The sequence below is a fragment of the Peromyscus leucopus genome, chromosome 19, assembly GCF_004664715.2.
Source record: "Peromyscus leucopus breed LL Stock chromosome 19, UCI_PerLeu_2.1, whole genome shotgun sequence".
Taxonomy (NCBI): Eukaryota; Metazoa; Chordata; class Mammalia; order Rodentia; family Cricetidae; genus Peromyscus; species Peromyscus leucopus.
In genome coordinates this window covers 59,087,341-59,106,264 of record NC_051079.1, presented here as the reverse complement: position 1 = coordinate 59,106,264, position 18,924 = coordinate 59,087,341, and the positions used below count along the sequence as shown (strand labels likewise).

Genomic DNA, 18,924 nt, shown 5'->3' with positions numbered 1-18,924 from the left:
GGCTACATGTGAGCAATTATGGATCACATATGTTTTTACCTGGAGATGGCTTACATGTGTATTCTTGTGGCTAATTTAGGCTAAGGAGAAGTTTGGAAGGTTGCCAGTCTTACGTTAAATTGAGTTTCAAAGTTGGTGAGATCTAAAGTTTGAACCTAACCATTCCCCCCAAATAATTTCTGGTATCTGTATCTAACATTCATATATCACATATCACCAGAACTTTCTTTACTTCAGTCCACATTTATTCAAGATGATTAGTGTCCTTTGAAGGCAAATTAAAATCATGCCCTTCCAATTGATGTCATACTTTCATCATCAGTGGGAATATAAGCAAAGCAATGGCTGAGGGACACAGAGAGCTGTTTGGATGAGCAGCAGTAGGTGTGTGTCACTGTGTTAGGTTTTACCTGAAGCCTCTCTTCTACCTCTGTGATTTACTGCCCAACTCTGTTCTGATACTGCTATCTCTGGACAAGCCTGAATCTTCCAAGTGGTTAATAAACTTCTTATCTTTTGAATACTGAAAATAAAATAAACTTAATCCTCAGGGTGGTTCAGTCAACAGACCGAGGGCCTTTGAGATGCTTCCTGGTGATATGGGACAAGCCAGGTTTTCTGCCCTGTGTGATTATCAGTCTTTCTCTGGGATGTGTGTATGTGTAAGGGCATTAAAGGTGCTTCTTGGAGATAAATGTCAGCAGAATCACAGAGTGAATATTAATTTCAGGATCTTCAAGGTCAGATGTCTCTCCAGGTTCATTGTAACTGAAATGTTTATTGTTGCTGCTGCTAGGAATGATTTTTAATCTCCCCTTCCATTCCCAAGCATCAAGGAAGTAAGTATAAGAAAAATTTCAATATGCACATCCACTTATTGGAAAGAGAATATACCATTGGGACAGTCTCACCTGTCAATTAGGGCAATTATTTTTAATGCCTTGAAAATTATCAAAGTTGACATTTACAGGCTCTAAGTTAGACAGAAACAGAGAAGAAAATAAATTTAAAAAAATCATCAGAAATGGCCACCTGATGTTCCTGAAAAGCCATGAGTGTATATGAGAAAAAAGAAGGAAATAAGCAGAGGAAATAAATAAAGACAATTGAGCAGCTTGGGTGAGTCCATTTCATAGATATATGGTGAGAAGTTAACAAACTGGGGCACAAGAAAATGTAGGAGAAAGACAGATGGAGAGATGTTCTAGCCTAGGACTATAGTTAGGGGTAGAAGCCCCCTGAGTGCATGGCCAAGCACTGGGAACATAGCAAGGGATGAAAGCTCTGATAGTCTCCCACCCACCCTACACAGCAATGCTCACACTCTGGTCCAGTGTTCTGTGTTAACAGTGCCTCTCATCTCAGAGAGCAGCACTCAAGTGACCAGCTCTACATGTCAGCCCCATAGGCAGCCTCACTGCAGTCTCCCTACTCTGCCCTCTCCTATCAGTTGAAAGAGATGCTCATGAATCTTTTGGTCTCTTCAGCACCACAAACATCATTCTGGGTAAGGCTGTCCTTCTCTCTCTTTTGGATTCCAGAATATTTAACAACTATGCTTCCAATGCCCACATTTATCCCTTTAAATTTGCTCTGTGTAGTAGGATGGGAACAGAGTGCCTAAAGCCATCAATTCTTTTGTGAGTCTTAAAGGATAGAAAAGATACAGACTTTAAAAAGCCTGGTATGTTTGCCTCTGGCAATTTTAGCACTCCTCTCCATTTTGAACTCTCTTGCTCCTGATTCTTTGTTTCTCTTGCCTCCTTGGACTGTTGGTCCTATGGAAATATTTTATTGTGTTCCCCATCAACTATCATAGTACCTGTAACACTATAACATTTGGTTAATATTTAGAAATAATTTTATTTTTGTTATGAACTATGAATGAATCATTATTAATCTTTACAGCAAGGTAGGACCTATATGAACTCTATGTTACAAAATAAGGTAATTCAAGTTCAAAGTCCTTAAAAATCTTAACCTTGTACACATAGTCTGAGAGAAGTTTATTGATTTGGATCTAGGGTCTCTGACTCCTGAGGTTGTACATATTCTGCTTGCCTTTGTTATCAAATATTAATTAGATGTGACCTTCTGGCATTTGCTGTATCAGGGTAGTCCAGACCTCTGACTTCTGAGAAACTTATGTTAAGAGAATAGATTTCTAATTTTTTCCCTTAAATTTATAGTACCTCCCCAACCAACCAGTTTATCCAAGGCAGTTGCTTAGCATTTAAAGGGCAGAAATAGATAAACAATAAATTGCATCCCCAAAGAGATTGTATCTTTCAGGGTAGGATCTTTTCGTTGTTATGTAGAAAAATCTGCTCTCTGAGCTGTCTAGAAGAGATTGTTGTTTCCTTCTCTTCTAACAAATGGCAGTGAAGTTCTTTTATAAGAGCAATCTATACATGTCTTTTATAACTCTATTAAAACTACAAATATCAGATAACGATTCCTCCCGTACTGACCACAGCACAAGCTGATATCAAGAAAGGCTGTGGGGACTTAGTTACATTATCACCATGGGAAACACTCTGGGCTGTGCATAAGCTGAAGACACCTGCTTCTCTGTACTTATCTATTTATAGAGAGCCTAGATTTTGTGTGCAGAAATATGATCCTGAAGTATATGTGAGTCTCAAATCAGTGTGAAGCAAGAAAAGGCCAGGAAATATACTTCCTGAAGACTCCACCTATGATGAATCAATAGGAATGGAACAATAACTTGACCTCTGCCTATTATGAAAACAAAACAGTGAATGTAACTCTATGTGGGTATATACAAGAAGACGGAAAGTCTCGGTTTTTATTGTAGACAAATCATTGCTCTTTTATGAGGGCGTCTCTTTGCCAGGTGAGATTGATAAACATAATCCCGATAAGAATTCCTTCTATATCCCAGTAGACATTTCTTCAGTACAGAACTGGCTTCCTCTCATATTTAACATCCATTCAAATTCTTCTAAAAATCCTGCAATTAGGAAGAGGAAAAATACATTTTTTCTAATTGTATAGGAAGGCAACAGAAATCAGGAAATGATCAAGAACCCTGTAGCAGTAACATTAGCTACTGGCTACCTGGGATGATTTTTTTTTTCTGTGTAATAGCCTATAATCTTTCTATGATTATTTGCATTTGATTATTTATATACGACACTAATAAAAGTCACGCTCATAAATATATGTGTTTTGGCCCCATGCTGTGCTGTTATTAAATAGCAAAAAGGATTTTACTTCAGGACTCAGGTGTTTGATTCCTGACACTTTTGTTCTTTGGCAGTTACCCAAGAGTCAATGTTCACTCTTCACTATTTCTATTTGAAATGGCTAAAGTTCTTCGCAGTTTTTCAGAATATTATTTTGAAACTTCATTTTTGTAGACAATTTTTTTCATATTTGATTTTTTTAAAGATTGTATCCAAGGGTATGCTTGAACTCATAATCCTCCTGCCTCAGCTTTCCAAGGGCTGTCATACTTAATCAAACTGAATGTTAGACAAGCATATTGAGAAAAAGGTGGGTGTGCTTTGAGCTGTCTTTGAGTTTCATGAGTGATACCACACTTTTCTAAAATTGGTAGTACAAAAAGTAACTCGTGTCCTGACCATGTGATGAGCTTCTGTCATCATTTACTTCCCATTGGAATTACGCTCACTAGATTTACTTGAAGTTGTGATCATCTGAAGTCTTCATCTAAGGATGTGACAGCTGCTCCCCCTTACCAGCTTGTTCTAGAAAAGCCACCACCATACATTACCCATCAGATTCATTCATGTTAATATTTCCTAATTCATCAAATTCTTCTTTCTTCCTTAGACATTATATTTTTTACACCAATGTAAATCTTAACTGTTTTTTCAATAATAGTTTTTGGCAAAGAATCTACATTCTCATCTCTGGTGACTAAACAATAATTACTGGATTGATTGAATTATAGAATTGCTATATGTTTAGCTATCTGTCCTTACCATCTACTATAAGAGCCTCTTATAAATCTCTAAGTATTTTATATCCTTATACTGTGCTTGGATATCATTCTTGAAAATATCTACCATAAAATATTCTTCAGAAAGCACAAAAAAAAAGACATAAAGTACAACTAAAAGCCAGCTTGTCCTTGTCCAACTTATCCGGGGTGATACATTAGGGTAAGCATAATCACGTTTGTATAACCTCAAGCAGCCAATGACATAAATGTCACATGAGATTTGGTAAATTAAACACTTTATTTGAAACTTAGTTTAACTTCTCAATTTTTAATGTTGTGCTTAATTTTTCTAGATCACAAAAACAGTTTACTTCTAAATCCTCAGTGTAAATAAGTTGCAATCTTGGAGACTGGTGAGGTCCCTCAGGGGTTAAGAGCTCTGGCTCCTCTTCCAGAGGATCTGAGTTAAATTCCCACCACACACAAGGCCGCTTAAAGTTTTCATAACTCCACTGTCAGGGGATCCAATATCCTTTTCGATTTTCCTTGAGCACTAGTTATGCACATGGTGCATAGACATGAAGACAAAATATTCATACCAAAAATAATTATGTAAAAGTTATTAAATAAAAAATCATGTTTGAGAACTCCAACACAGGGTCAGGAATCTCTGCCATACTTTTCATTTCTTGGCATTGTTTTAAAAAGTGAAATTCAATATAATTCATATGCTTCCTGAAGATATGTTAATAGTTGGTTGTTTTAGTGAAAATTTGGAGGTATCTTCCAAGCAGTTTCTTATCCTGAGGTCACTCCTTTTAATCAACACAAATATTAGACTACTTCAACTTTACTGTGACTCATTAGGGTTGTTTATATTCAACTATAATATATATGTATATATAGATAAAACATATAACCACATATAACTGTATATCCTTAAGTAATACACAAGTTATATGTTATACATGTCACACATTGTGTGTATTTTTATGCAGCTGTATCTATACACTGTTTATGCATACTTATATACACAACGACACTAATGAATGTATCATGCTTTAGCCAAAAGGTGCTTATTACAACTAAAAGCATAATGAAGGGATAATAATTGTTTTCTCCAAGCAAAACCTTTAATACTCCTGTGGTTTCTTACTAGAAGCCTATCCCACATTTTTTTTTCTTGCTTCTTCCTTGCCAAATTACTATCATATCTCCTAAATGTGTATAGTTCAGTCATGATTCATTATAGTGATAATTACATTGCCAGTAGGCTTTTTGATGTTGTTTTACCCATATAGAATAGAAACAGATTTCATATAAATATCACTAAAGCTGTTAAATACAGGATTAAAGAACCAAAGAGGCAATCAAAGCATGCACTTTATTATCAATAACTGTGAGTAGTTTCAGAAATGACTTGCATGTAAAACATTCTTTTAGGAAATCATTGGAGTAAAAATTTCTCCTTACAAGACAAAAGCTTTGTGGTGGGCAAAATCCATTCAGATCACTACAGATGACTACTTAGATTCCTGTTATCATCTTTAAAACTCACCTCCAAATCACATTTGAATTATTAAGCAGATAAAGAGAATCATCTTTGGATTTCTGTCCTGACTTGAGGGTATATGACTTACAGGTCATCATCTGAATGACAACACATACAATGTCTTTTTATTTTCATTTTTTTAAAAATCAGACATTTCTTTGGTCCTTCAGAATTAATAGCTGTTAAATTGACAATTTAGGAACATTAGAACTCATTGTACTTTACAGTCATTTAAAAGAAAAAAACTTTAAATATTCAGATGTTCAACTGCATAGTCACTGACACTAACATTTGTCTCCATTTTGGATCTCCTGCTGTGATCCATCAGTGTAATGGCTGAGAGACATTAGCTCATCCAGCGTTCTTATTCTGTGGCATGTCTTTATCTTCCTGAAGCATTGGCTTCAAACCTTTAGAGTCATACTCTTGCTTGGGATAGATTATTGAAACTCCCAATATTTTAGAAAATTAGGGGTCAATAATAATAATAATAATAATAACAATTTAGGCTTTGGCAATCCAGGAAAGCACATCATACATAAGCAGATACTTGAATAAATATGACAAGGGAAAGGGAAGGATCGAGGAGGTAACTGTCCATAGGTGTCCATATGTTCTATGACTTCTTGATCAAGAACATAATATAAAACTTAAAATGCTATTGGGTTTAACAATATGAACCACAATTCTCTTAAAATGCTCATAATTGAAAATGTGAAAAGTACCCACTATAAAAACATACCAACTTTATAAACACTAGTCTTTGATTAAAAGTTGAATATGAGTCTAAAGAAATGGCTTAGATGTTGAGAGCATCCATTGTTCTTGTAGGGGACTCAGGTTTAGTACATAACACCTACATGGTAGCTCACAAACTCATGTAACTCCAAATTCCAGGAGAATGAACACTCTCTTCTGACATCTAAGGGTAGCAGGTCCACATGTGGTGTGCACACATACATAAAAGCAAATGCTCATAAGGATTTGACTAACATGTCATTTCAAGGTTAATATACCACAAGGTCTTATTATAATATGCTCTGTTATCATATAAAACATATAACCATATATACCCACAAATTTCTGTCCTCAATGTAAACTATGACATCTAATATATTTCATTTACTGCTTTAACTATCTAACTTGTCCTTAGACACAGGTGTTACAAAGAATTTCTACTGAAATGCAATATTGAAAATTTAAAATGTAGTTGGATGGACTGACATTGATTGATGAGTTACTGGCATAGATTATTCCTCTATCCTGAAGTCATTTCGTTATTTGAAGAAATAGGTAACTCAAACTGAGATGGAGAGAAATTAGATGTAGTTTGCCACTAAATTATTGTCCGAGGGGATCAGTAGAGGCTATTAAACACATCTTGGAAGTGATGAGCAGTTAAACCCATTAAGTTTCTTGACTGACATACTAAAATGTAATGAAATGGAAGGCTGAAGCTGTTAACTGTACTGATTTCACATCTACTACTGGTTTTTGAACATTTGTGAGAATTCCTTTTAGTTTTTCTCTTCTGTGCAACTCATATGCACATATCACATATGTTTTACCACATAAATTTTATTTCAACATATTTTCTAGATAAGTACCTCAATACAAGTATAATTGTTTGCATGCATAATACTCATGTATATGTAAATATACACCCATAATTCATATGAAACAATATATTATCCACATATATAAATAGGGCTATAATTCAAAAGAAAAATGCCACAAAATTTTTGAAGCTAAATTTATAGCACTTTTATGAATAATAACCACCTAAAACTTAACTGAATCCCAGTGTCTTGATCTGAGGGAAGGAGCTATTTAGAAGAATGTCTTAAACCCAGTGTTTTAATCTCAATCAGAGTCTTGGAATTTCATTGAAAACTATGTTTAATCTTTGATATATAAGTATATTCAAATATATATGGCTATGATGTTTTAATTTTAATAAATGAGAGTATCAATTAAATTCTTCCCATGTTATAAAACCATAAATTATATTTTAAGGCAAAAAAACCCCTTAGTATTGAGACCTCACCCAAGAAAAGTAAATGTTCTCCATTATCTGGTAGTAAGTCAAACACTTGAACCAAATGTTCTGAATTGTCTTTGGCACTTCTGGTGTCTATTATATCTGTTTGGAATTCTTCTAAAAATCTATACCTATGTTTTTCCTGAACAGTATCCAATGACCATTAGCAACACAGACAAATACAAGTGATGAATAAATGATGAGGGCTGGCACTACCCATGGCAACTAGGTCCAAATTAGGGTGTTAGTGACATGATGTTCCATAATCAACAGCATTTAAAATACATAAATATCAATTACAAAGCACACAGGCTCAAATGCACACATAGTTACATATTCCAACCTTATTCTCATCATGTTTCTAAAGATATCTGTGATCACTTGTATTAACTAATCACTTGTATTCGTTAATAAATAATGACTACACTACATAAAATGCTTTAGGTTATTCACTAATGATAGGATTGGTAATTTTACCTGAAGATATTTATGTGACACAAATTTCTAAAACAATTCCTATGTAGCAAGCTTTGTGCATAACCTATTGAAAAAAATAGTTGTTTCCATTATTAGAGAATCTAGATAGTATTTTGAGTATTTTCACTGGAAATCCTATGATACCAAGTAGCAGCCACTAAGATCATCTAGAAGAATAACCTCATATCATTCTCAGGGATTCACAACCATGAGATGTATATAACCCTACAATGTAATTCTTTATGATACCTTCTGGAAATGGCTATGAATTTGGCATATCTCATCTTCCTGGTTCCCAAGTCTTAATGATTTTTCTCTTCCTATAATCCTAATGATTGTCTTCAATGAAGATACATGGGTATACATCTTCCCTCTCTTGTTGCTGCACAGCCTGTCCTGCTGGAAAGACTTCTCAGTTTGCTCTTCTCGCATGCTTTACTCTGGACAAGAGGAGTCATTCTTAACTGCTCATGCCACATTTCTTATCCCAGAATATGTCTAGCACTCACTCTTAATACTCTGTTTTTTTTTTTCTGCAAAGTTGTCACCTACTACCTAATGAGTGAGGTGAAAAGCAAAACTCATTTAAAAAATATGTTGAAACAGTATGCATTTGGATTATTTCCTTCCAACCCATTATGAGACAACTGAGCAGTAACTAATCATTTGCTCTTCTATTCTACTACATATGTGTTAGTCTCCTAGGTTCCTAGATTTACCCTGGGAAACCAAGACTGGGCTCGTTAAAATCTGTCTCAAAATCTTAACCATTGCATGTTTAGTACATGTCTTAAGCAAATGACTAGTTCTAGTGGTTGGCTCCCATCTTCCTCTTTTTTAATTTGAGGAGTAACAGATTGTAATGCAGAAAGAAATATTCTTGAATATGTCCACTGTTCATATAAATATTCAAGCACTCATAAAGCATATGTAACTTTTATTTCTATTACAATTCTTTAAAATGCTGATCTATGACAAAGAAGTTATGCATCAGGGGACATGTTTTATTGTATTTCTTTCCTTTTTTCCCATGGAGTTCTTGAAATGCAATTCTATTTATATTACAATAAAGAGCGACATGCAGTGACATCCTCTGATTGACAGCAGTATCCCTTAAGTTGTGTGTACAGAGTAGAACACCGTCATAGACAAATGCTCACCAGACTGGAATACCTCTGAAAAGAACACAAAGGGAGTATGTGCTGTTCATGCATGTGTATATATGCAGATACATAACATGAGTGTATGTGTGTGTATGCTTATAGGCAGGTTTCTCAGCACTGTTCAACAAAAGGACCTAGAGAAGTTGACACTCAAGCAGTAATGAAAACACTTCATATTAAAACCTTTGTTTTCAATACCGTTACTTGCTAAAAAAGAACCAGAAAGCTTTAGAAAAGAGTCTGATTTTTAAAATGAGGGCCGAATCAGGAAAATTCAGGACAATATTATGCCAGAAAAAAAGAAAAGTTCAAATAAATGAAGGGATGGGATTACAAGGACAGATGATGTAAGGTTAAAAAAAAAAGTCTTTGCAGTTACCTCTGGAAATATTCGAATCTCAAAACAATTGGGGATAATAGTGAATCATGGATCATAAATGTGTGAATCTACTTGCTCATCAAAATATTAAATGCAAAACTAGAGAGAAATATTGGCATTTACTTACATCAAAATCTGAAAATTTCTGACTCTTCAAATACAACTGAAGTGTTTTTGATTAAGGATGATGGTTCTGTACTATCTAATTTCATTAGTAAACAAAGTATTTATTTCTGATTAAGTAATGGTGATGAGAGAAAATGGAAAAGGTAAATTGAAAATGAAATCATTTACAAAAAGTTAAAAGAGCTAGAATCAACTACATGTTAAATTGCTGACCTAAAGACAATGTGATAAATTGTGCGTAGGTGTGTTGTTTATTTGAATACAGAATCATAATCAAATATGCTATTGTCTTTTCCTTTTCCTTCTGTAGATATTAGCAATATACATGCAAAAGTTTACTAATAGAATGGAAAAATTTCTAGATTAAGAATTTAGATTAGGGTTTGGGATTTAGCTCAATGGTAGAGCGCTTGCCTAGCAAGCCTAAGACCCTGGGTTCGGTCCTCAGATCTGGAAAAAAAAAAGAGTTTAGATTAAGAATCTTAGTTCTTTCTCACATTAACTATAAAACAAAATGAGCAATTCAATTTATATAATCTTTCCCTTGAAACAAAATTAAGTGATTGCAAAAGTTTCATTTTTGTACTTTCTTATTATACTTTAACATTATTGTCTTATACAACTCTATAAACAGTGCAACATCCTTTATTTTTTTCTACCTATACAGAGTACATATTTGTTTTGAGAAAGCAACATGTCTTATCTGCATCAATTTCTTTTATATACAGTGCAAGTTCCAGGGCCAGTAGAAAACCTGCATGCTGTATCTACCTCACCTACCTCAATTCTTATTACATGGGAACCCCCTGCCTATGCAAATGGTCCAGTCCAAGGTTATAGATTGCTCTGCACTGAAGTGTCCACAGGAAAAGAACAGGTGAGTAAAGAAAGGAGCCACATGCCTTCTATACCCTGGATGTCTCTAGGGACAAAGACAGGGCACTTGCCAGATCCTGAAACAGTTCATCTTTTTACATGATCATTGAATAGCTGGTTGATTCTAAGTACGTTTTGCTTGAAATTTTAAACCATTTCATTGCACTGTGCTGATGAAAGAGGTAAAAGACAATAGGGTGAAGTTCATAATGAGAATACCAGTTTTGGTTTTGACTATAGTAGCTTGGGCCAGGATGGGTAGCCATATACTATACCCAGAGATATTCTTTTTAATTGCTCAACCTATGAATGATCTGCTTTGTGTTTAGAGTAGTCATATGCATGACTATTGAGATTCTTCCAAATTATCACTTTATATGGAAAGATACACACATATATATACATACATATAAATACACACACACACACACACACACACACACACATATATATATATATATATATATAGAGAGAGAGAGAGAGAGAAGTTAATGATAAAGGAAAATGGTCTTAGGATATTGCTTGTAAAGATTAGCAAGTATAAAATAGTTTTTATGATTCTGTATAAAATGCCTAATCAGGATTGTCATTTGAAACAAATTTGCCAGATATTTAACTAGAAATATTTGAAGTCTACTTCTTAGTAACTTTTAAAGACAGCATTGGATAAACTGATCTTATGTAATCAGTAATTCTTTTTTCCTTGGCTGTTTGATGTCACTCTTATCTCTTAATTTTAACCTATATTCCCCCATCCAATTTTATACAAGCCTTTCTGCAGTTCATGTAAAAAAAAGTCAAGAGGTATATTGCCCAATGTTGAGAGTGATAGTCTGGAAATCATCATGTAAAACTAAATGACAGCTCCTTTAGCAAGCACTGGTTCTGATTTCTGTAATGGCCTTTGCCTTCAGTAGCTCCCCACTGCAGCTGTGAAGTACTAACGATAGTTTCAGTCTACACCACATCATTTGGGGGACACAAAATCTCTGGCAAAGTGTTGGAGAGTTTCAGTATCTGTGGGTATATTTCATCAAGCAAACTGCAACCTGTGATTTCTTGGTGAATTATTTAATTTGAGACCAGGAATGTCCTTTCTATTTGAGTGGAATAACCCATACTATTCAGCACTCTGGGCGGTGTTAAACAAATCGAAACTTAATGACTATAAAAATCGCCTGGTGATGTTTTAACACGGAGTCTGCAGAGTAGTTTGGACTTTAGTAGGGGAGTGTGTGACACAAGGATGGTTTTACAGCAATTCATTAAAGGGATAGAGTTGCTTCTATGAGCAAGTGTCTAACATCCAATTCACTGATTGCACAGAATGGCTGCCATTTCTACTTTAATGTGCTTCCTTAATAATGATTCTGGCATTTTATGTCTCCAGAATATAGAGGTTGATGGACTATCTTATAAACTGGAAGGCCTGAAAAAATTCACGGAATATACTCTTCGGTTCTTAGCTTATAATCGTTATGGGCCAGGAGTATCTACCGACGATATAACTGTGGTTACACTTTCTGATGGTAAGTGATAAACAGTGAAATTTTATTTACATATGTGTCATGAGATAAAAAAAAAGGTTGCCATATGTGTTACTGATTCTGTATTGAAGTTTTTTAAACTAATATTATTTGCATTGTTTTATCATAATTAAGAAATATAAGCAACTTATTCACAGTACTGCAGTCAAATTTAAATTTGTGATTTCAATATATACACAGAATCAGGATGGATTAATGGATAATCTCTATACTGTGGTTTACATTGTGAGATCAATAATTATTCTTATGGATGTATTTTTTCATTTCTGTATATGGTCAAAACAAATATATTTGTTATGTGAATGGACTGATACAGATGGTATATATCCTTCATTTATCATTTGTAAATGTTGCAGATGATTAAAGTATAATAGATGGAATATATCAATTAATTGGAATGAATCCCCAAAGGATTTTTACTAAATAAATAATGTACTTATAATAAATAAATAATATAATAAATAATAATTTATAATAAATAAACAATAAATAAACATGCACTTAAAATATTAGATGTGAGCATGAACATGGACACCTTTATTTTATCTTGCCTAAAAAAAGGAAGATTAGGCATAATTTTCAGATGAAATAAAAGGGACAAAGCAATCTTAATGAAGATAATGGATTTAACCAAATAGTGTCAGAGGAAACTGGAGACCAAAGGAATACATGATAATGAAAGCCTGGGAAATTTAATAAATGTTACAGGCTAGTATAAGGTTTGGGATGGGACTGTGGAGATTCAAGCAGGAGTTGAATTGCATGGCTCCCATGAATACTAAAACAGATCAAGAGCCAGCCGTAGCCAGCATGGATTCCCTGTTAGCATGTTTAGTTCTATAAATTATTGATATTTTGGATTAAAATGCCTTCAATTTCTGATTCTTGACCTAACATTCTTTAATCTGGGAAAGTGTTGAGGTAGATACTCCACGGAATATCAATAGCATGAAGAAAGACATGCATGTTTTTAAGGATACAGCAAAAAGAACACAGAAGTGATGCTCATTTGCAATTTTCCTCAAAAGGGTGTTTTACTGTTAGGCCACTTCAGTATTAATTTTAATGTAATTCTTCTACCCAACCGTCTGATTCTGTTATTCAAGGCAGAACATAATATGCACTGGCTGAATAAATTACTTCATAGCTTATAATTATAAAAATAAAAGAAAAACAAATGAAAATGAATATTTTACATAATTTATGTAGATTTCATTCAAACTCTGAACTGTAATACTGTGGCCTGATTCTCCACTTTGATTTTAAATGTCATAAGTGAGAAAGATAGACTGGTATTCATTAGTCCAAGAATTATCTCCTGGAAATGCTGCAGTGCCTAGAAAAAATGTCTGTCACTTAAAAAGGAACTCTGTAACTATAACCCCAAGTAAATATCATTGTTGGAGAAGCACAAAATTTTCTTTATCAGATGCACTGATAAGAGAAATGAGGGACTTCTGTGTGGGCACCCCGACCTTATCTATAACCACGTTTATAATCAACTCACTTCCTTTAATTTCCAGTAAAACCTGTGCTCTTAGCTTCCACCCCGAGATTACCCAGTTCCCTTCTATCTACTTTATCTAATGTTTTCTCTTTTCTGCCGAAGCTATTCAGGTTGAGGTCATGTACCAAACACAAATAGATGGATTGAGTTATGTGAAATGCTCTCCTGTTTCTAGTTCTTCAGTCACACAGCACTAAACTCCTGTGATATTTTGTATTATAAGTAAAAATTAAATGGACTAGTCTATGCACACACTAAAATAATGAATGAGACACATATCTGTTTAGTATTTGTTCTGTATGCCAATATGTGTTTCTGATTTTTATTCCATTAGACATGGAGGATAATGTTATGTCTATCTATGTTTCTACCAACTTGGGCAATGTGTTTCACTAATTAGACAGTTTCACACCAAACTTTACAAAGGTTTTTATATAAAAGTGAATTGTAGGATTTCTCATTTTTGGGACAACTTATTTAATATGCAACTATGTATAAAATGCATCCTGTATTTTACTGAGGTTATCATTGAAGTAATCTATCCCATAATAATTTATACTGACACAAACAAAAATGTATATGACAAAATTAGATGTGAGAAATTTATTTTGTAAACTCATTATCCAAATGATTTTCAAGGTCTGCTAAATTGCTTGGAAATACTATTTTCAAGAATAGCTGAAATTTATAATTTAGACTATTTTAATATATTTTCTGGATAGAGGTGTACTTTTTCATTCAAATTCTTCACACTAGTATGCCATTGGTTAGCAATGATCCACATCTCTCACATATTCAAATAATTTAACTTTAAGTACTAGTACTATGTAGTTATGCACTTTTTCCCAAAAGATTTTTTGAAAGACTTGCATTAAATGTCCTTATTAATTGTTCTGAATGAACTAATACATCTCTCCAGTTCTACTTCCAAGAGCAGAAATAAAATTAAAATTTTATGGTCAAACTAAGCATACATTTATGCTCATTATTGTTATAACTAGTATTTATGCATACTTTCTGAGGCCAGCCATCATCTACTTTCCTGTCATTTTTATAACGCTTACTTCTTTGTAAATTACAAAACTAAGTTAAAAGAACACATCAGAAACAGGGGTGTGTGATATGTGCCTGTAATTCCAGAACTTTGGAGGTGGAGATTTGAAGATAGTGAGTTTGGGGCCTTGCTAGATACACAGGGACAGACTTAAATGACAAAACAAAAAACAGCCAACCAACCAACCAATCAACCAATTAACCAACAAAATGATAGCAGAGTCAAGTCATGTGATCTAAGAAGTAAACAGGTGGGATTTAGCATGGAAGTATTTCTCACTTGGTGAAAAATATCTCAGATTAGTATGTTTTTAAAAGAGATACATTCAATCATGAGTTACTTTAGTCAATGATTTTTTTTAACATGACAGCATGTATTTCTCAAAGATTAAATTCAAATGCCTCAGTTATTGAGGACTTAAGAAGTTTGGGAACCTAATCTACCCTCATCATAATGTGTAAACAGCAGTAGGCTCTACCATATTGAAAGGAGTATTTGACAATCTCTGATCAGTTTAATAATGTGTTGGTGGTGGTATCTTAACATTTGGAAGATAAACATGTCCTTATCACTCTATGAAACTATGGAAGATCAAGAAGAGGCATGGGGGGTATGTAATGTGTTCACTTCTACTCAGTATTCCATCCTATCTATTGTTGATGGATAACTGAAATACTGGAACAGAATTCTCCATTTGCCTGCAACAAAATAGCCAGTATGCTATCAATGGAAAGTAAGAGTTTTCTATTGTTGGAAAAGTAACAAAACATGTCAACACAATTAAAGACTTTGGGAGTTTCATTATAATTTTGATACCTCTAGAATTATGGTAGTTATACTATTGATCTCCTTAGTCTGTTTTTGGCATACTAGAAACTGCAAATTAGCTACTCTTAAATAACAAAAGTGGCATTTGAAGATATCACTTCACTTACAAACATGCTCCCAACTACATAAAGATATGTAACACACTCTGTATTTCCTCCAAAATTGCATCATTGGCAGTTGCTACAGATTCAAACCATAACTGAGATAGTTTTCCAAGTTTGGTTTTAAAATAAAACATATTTCTGAAGTTTTTGAAATTATATGAGGTAATGTTATACTTTAATTTTCACCAAAGGTAAAAGTTGAAAATGCAGTTGCTGCCATAAGTAGGTTAGTTACAACCAGACAAATTAAGTAAAACAAATTAATATATAATAAATTTCAACTTATACTTCAGTTTAAACACTGGAAATGCAAAATTTGTATCTAAACTTGTGAATTTAAAATGACTTTTATTACACTGTCGTAACATTTCTATAAATTAATCTACTGTTTCAACATCTGCTTCATGAATTTGCACATAAATCTAACAGTATCCTCTGTATTGATGATATAACATTAAAATTTGGAAAATATTTGGCCACATGAAAGTGGGATTTTATGCTCAGTTAAAAGTCATAGTATTAACTAAAATATCTGAGGTGTTCACTAAATAAAGGAATATTATTAAAGATTGCTTAGTGACTTAATTCATTAACGCATGCTTCATATTTTATCACAGAATACATTGGCTACAATCTCTACCAAGTACTAAGATAAGAAGTTTAAATCAAAGCAAAACAAATTATTGCAATTTCCATCATGCTAATAAAGATCTAGGAACCAATCCTTAAGTAGGTCTTCATTTCTCATTTAGTCACTGATTCAATACATATTAATTGGTTGTCAGTTTCAAGAAGACAGAAATTAGCCAGGAATACAGCATGCCCTGATGGTGAATAATTTACAGGCAAAAATCAGTATAAGGCATAACTAAATTCAGAGTCAGTTGCTGTATTAAGTAAAAAACTAAGGATACCATCCAGTTTACTTGGAAAGAAACAGAAGCGTGGCCACAGAATGGCCCAGGGAGTTGTGAAAATGTACAAGTAGTGTATCTCACTCACCAATGTGTCACAAGAAAAAATAACATTTAATAAATGAACGAAGCTAAGAGGTTATTGAATTCTGTTTCCGAGCCTATGGTGTATAAAGAGCTTTATTTATTTGCAATTCAACCCTGACATCTAGAACCTTTCTGGACACATAACAGCTATTTATTCAATGGTTGTCTTCAAATTGCTTGCACGGCAAGAGACTTACACTCTGGATACAGTACATCTTCATTACAACTATCAACAGGGCGCTGTATATATTCTTTTTACCATAAATGTCTAAGAAATTTTAAATACAGGAAAAATAATAAAATAGCTTGAAAATGCCCAAAGAAAAATTAACTGTCTTTTGTTAATAGAATCTATGGGCCAAACACTATCGGGGAACCTGCTTGCTTCTATGACATACAAGTTTTATTATAAATAGCTAAAAAAAAAAAAAAAGTGAGGTCTCATTTCCTTTTGTTCACCCTCTAGGAGACAATAACGATTGCATTATAGGAATTAAGCAACCCAGGTCTCTATTACAATGATATATTCCACCATAAAACCATGCAGATCCTGAAAAGCACAGTATGATAATCCTTAAAAGCCACTCTAGAAAATCTCTCCTGTGTTTTCATAGGTTCTGCCGGCAAGGTTATCACAGAGCTGTAATTAGATGGCAGTATTTGCTGCCACAGCTGGTGCTCTTTTGCAAAATAATTTTGAAGGCTGCATAGATGGATAACTAACTGACCCACCCCGTGAGACACAAATAAACAAATGTTTATTTCTCCTCTCTCCAGGAAAATTGAGAAGGGCCACCCACTGGCATTATCTTACTAAATTTTCATTATTAAATCTGAGAAATAAGATACTTTCTCTTTTTGTCAGTGGGCTGGAATTTCTTTTCTCAAGACTTTGGCAGCAGTAACTAACCTTCACACCTTGTTTCATTCCTTTCAGTACCGGGCGCTCCGCCACAGAACATCTCACTGGAAGTGGTTAATTCAAGGGTAAGTCGGCCAATGTATGTTACTTTATTAGCTGTTATGCACATATTCTGCTCACCATACTGCCCAGTAGAATCTTGGTCTGTATAAAGGAATGTTATGAATCAACACAGTCGGTGGCATTTGGTTACACATGTTCTTTGACCAGATTAATACACACCAAGTAAGGACTATTTTTTTTCTACAAGCACATTTGATTTAGTAGGTATTAGAGTACTTAAGGGTTATTCTAACATGAAGTAAGCCTATTTCTCTTATCTGCATTTACTAATAGAGGAATAAATCTAGTATTTGACTGTACCATTCTAATTCAGACAAAGTTAAGAAAATATTCAGTTTAGTAATCTTTTTTTAATTTTAAATTTTAATTGCAAATTCATAGACTATATTATGATCTGCTCCTACTTCTCCTTCCCTATCCTTCTGACCTCACCACACCAACCATCTTACTCCATGCTTTCTTTTTCTCTGTCTTTAGAAAATAAACAGGCAAATAAAAAAAAAAGCAAACAAGCCAGAAGTAAATAAATAAACAAATAAAATAGTGAAAGAGTACAAATACACACAGAGAGAAACATACACACACACAAAAATAAAACCTGTACAAACAAAAAATTGGGAACCAAAATATGTAAACAAAAGAACAGTGAAAAAAAGGTGTCCAACAAAGCAGGATATGACAAAGAAAATCTACAAAAACACAACTGAGTTTGTTTTGCTTTGGTCATGTACTATCCGGCATGAGCTCTACCCACAAGTGTGGTTTACGTATTTGTAAGCAGCTGTCAGTTGAAGATAACTTCTTATCTGGGAATGAGGTTCATGTTCACTTTCCAGTCACAGAGTTGGGACCCATTCTTTTTTTCGATCTGTGCAGGCCCTGTGCATAATGTCACAGTCTCTGTGAGTTAATTCTTCTGTCAATCCTATTGTTCCTGGAATACACTGTGTCCTTAGTGTTGTCCATCCCCTCTGGATCGTATACTCTTTCTATCTCCTGTTGTGAATAGCTCCTTGAACTCTGAGGGGAGTGGTTTGATGAAGACATCCCATTTAGGACTGAGTGTTCTAAGGTCTCGCAGTTTCTGTACATTGTTCAACTGTAAGTACTTCTACTAGTTATCATCTCCTGCAGGAGAAGGCTCCTCTGATGATGGCTGAGTGAGAAAGACTGGTTTATGGGTATAGCAAAATGTCCTTAGGAGTCATTTTATTGCTATGTTCTTTTATCAGAACAGTAGTATTTGATTTTTATCCTAGGTACACTAAGTATCCACTCTCAGATTTTTGGACACACGAGTAGTGTCAAGGATGGATGTCATCTCATGAAGTGGGTCTTAAGTCCAATCAGATG

At 34.1% G+C, this 18,924-nt stretch overlaps 1 protein-coding gene across 2 annotated transcripts in view; it reads left to right on the top strand.

The window, feature by feature from the left end:
- Positions 1-18,924, top strand: part of Dcc (DCC netrin 1 receptor) — a 1,151,759-nt gene that overhangs the window by 843,512 nt on the left and 289,323 nt on the right. For both annotated transcript variants that reach the window (XM_028864828.1, XM_028864827.1), the window contains exons 10-12: positions 10,398-10,546; positions 11,936-12,074; positions 17,524-17,573. In XM_028864828.1, coding sequence (XP_028720661.1) covers positions 10,398-10,546; positions 11,936-12,074; positions 17,524-17,573 — 338 coding nt within the window. The remainder of the gene's footprint in view (positions 1-10,397; positions 10,547-11,935; positions 12,075-17,523; positions 17,574-18,924) is intronic.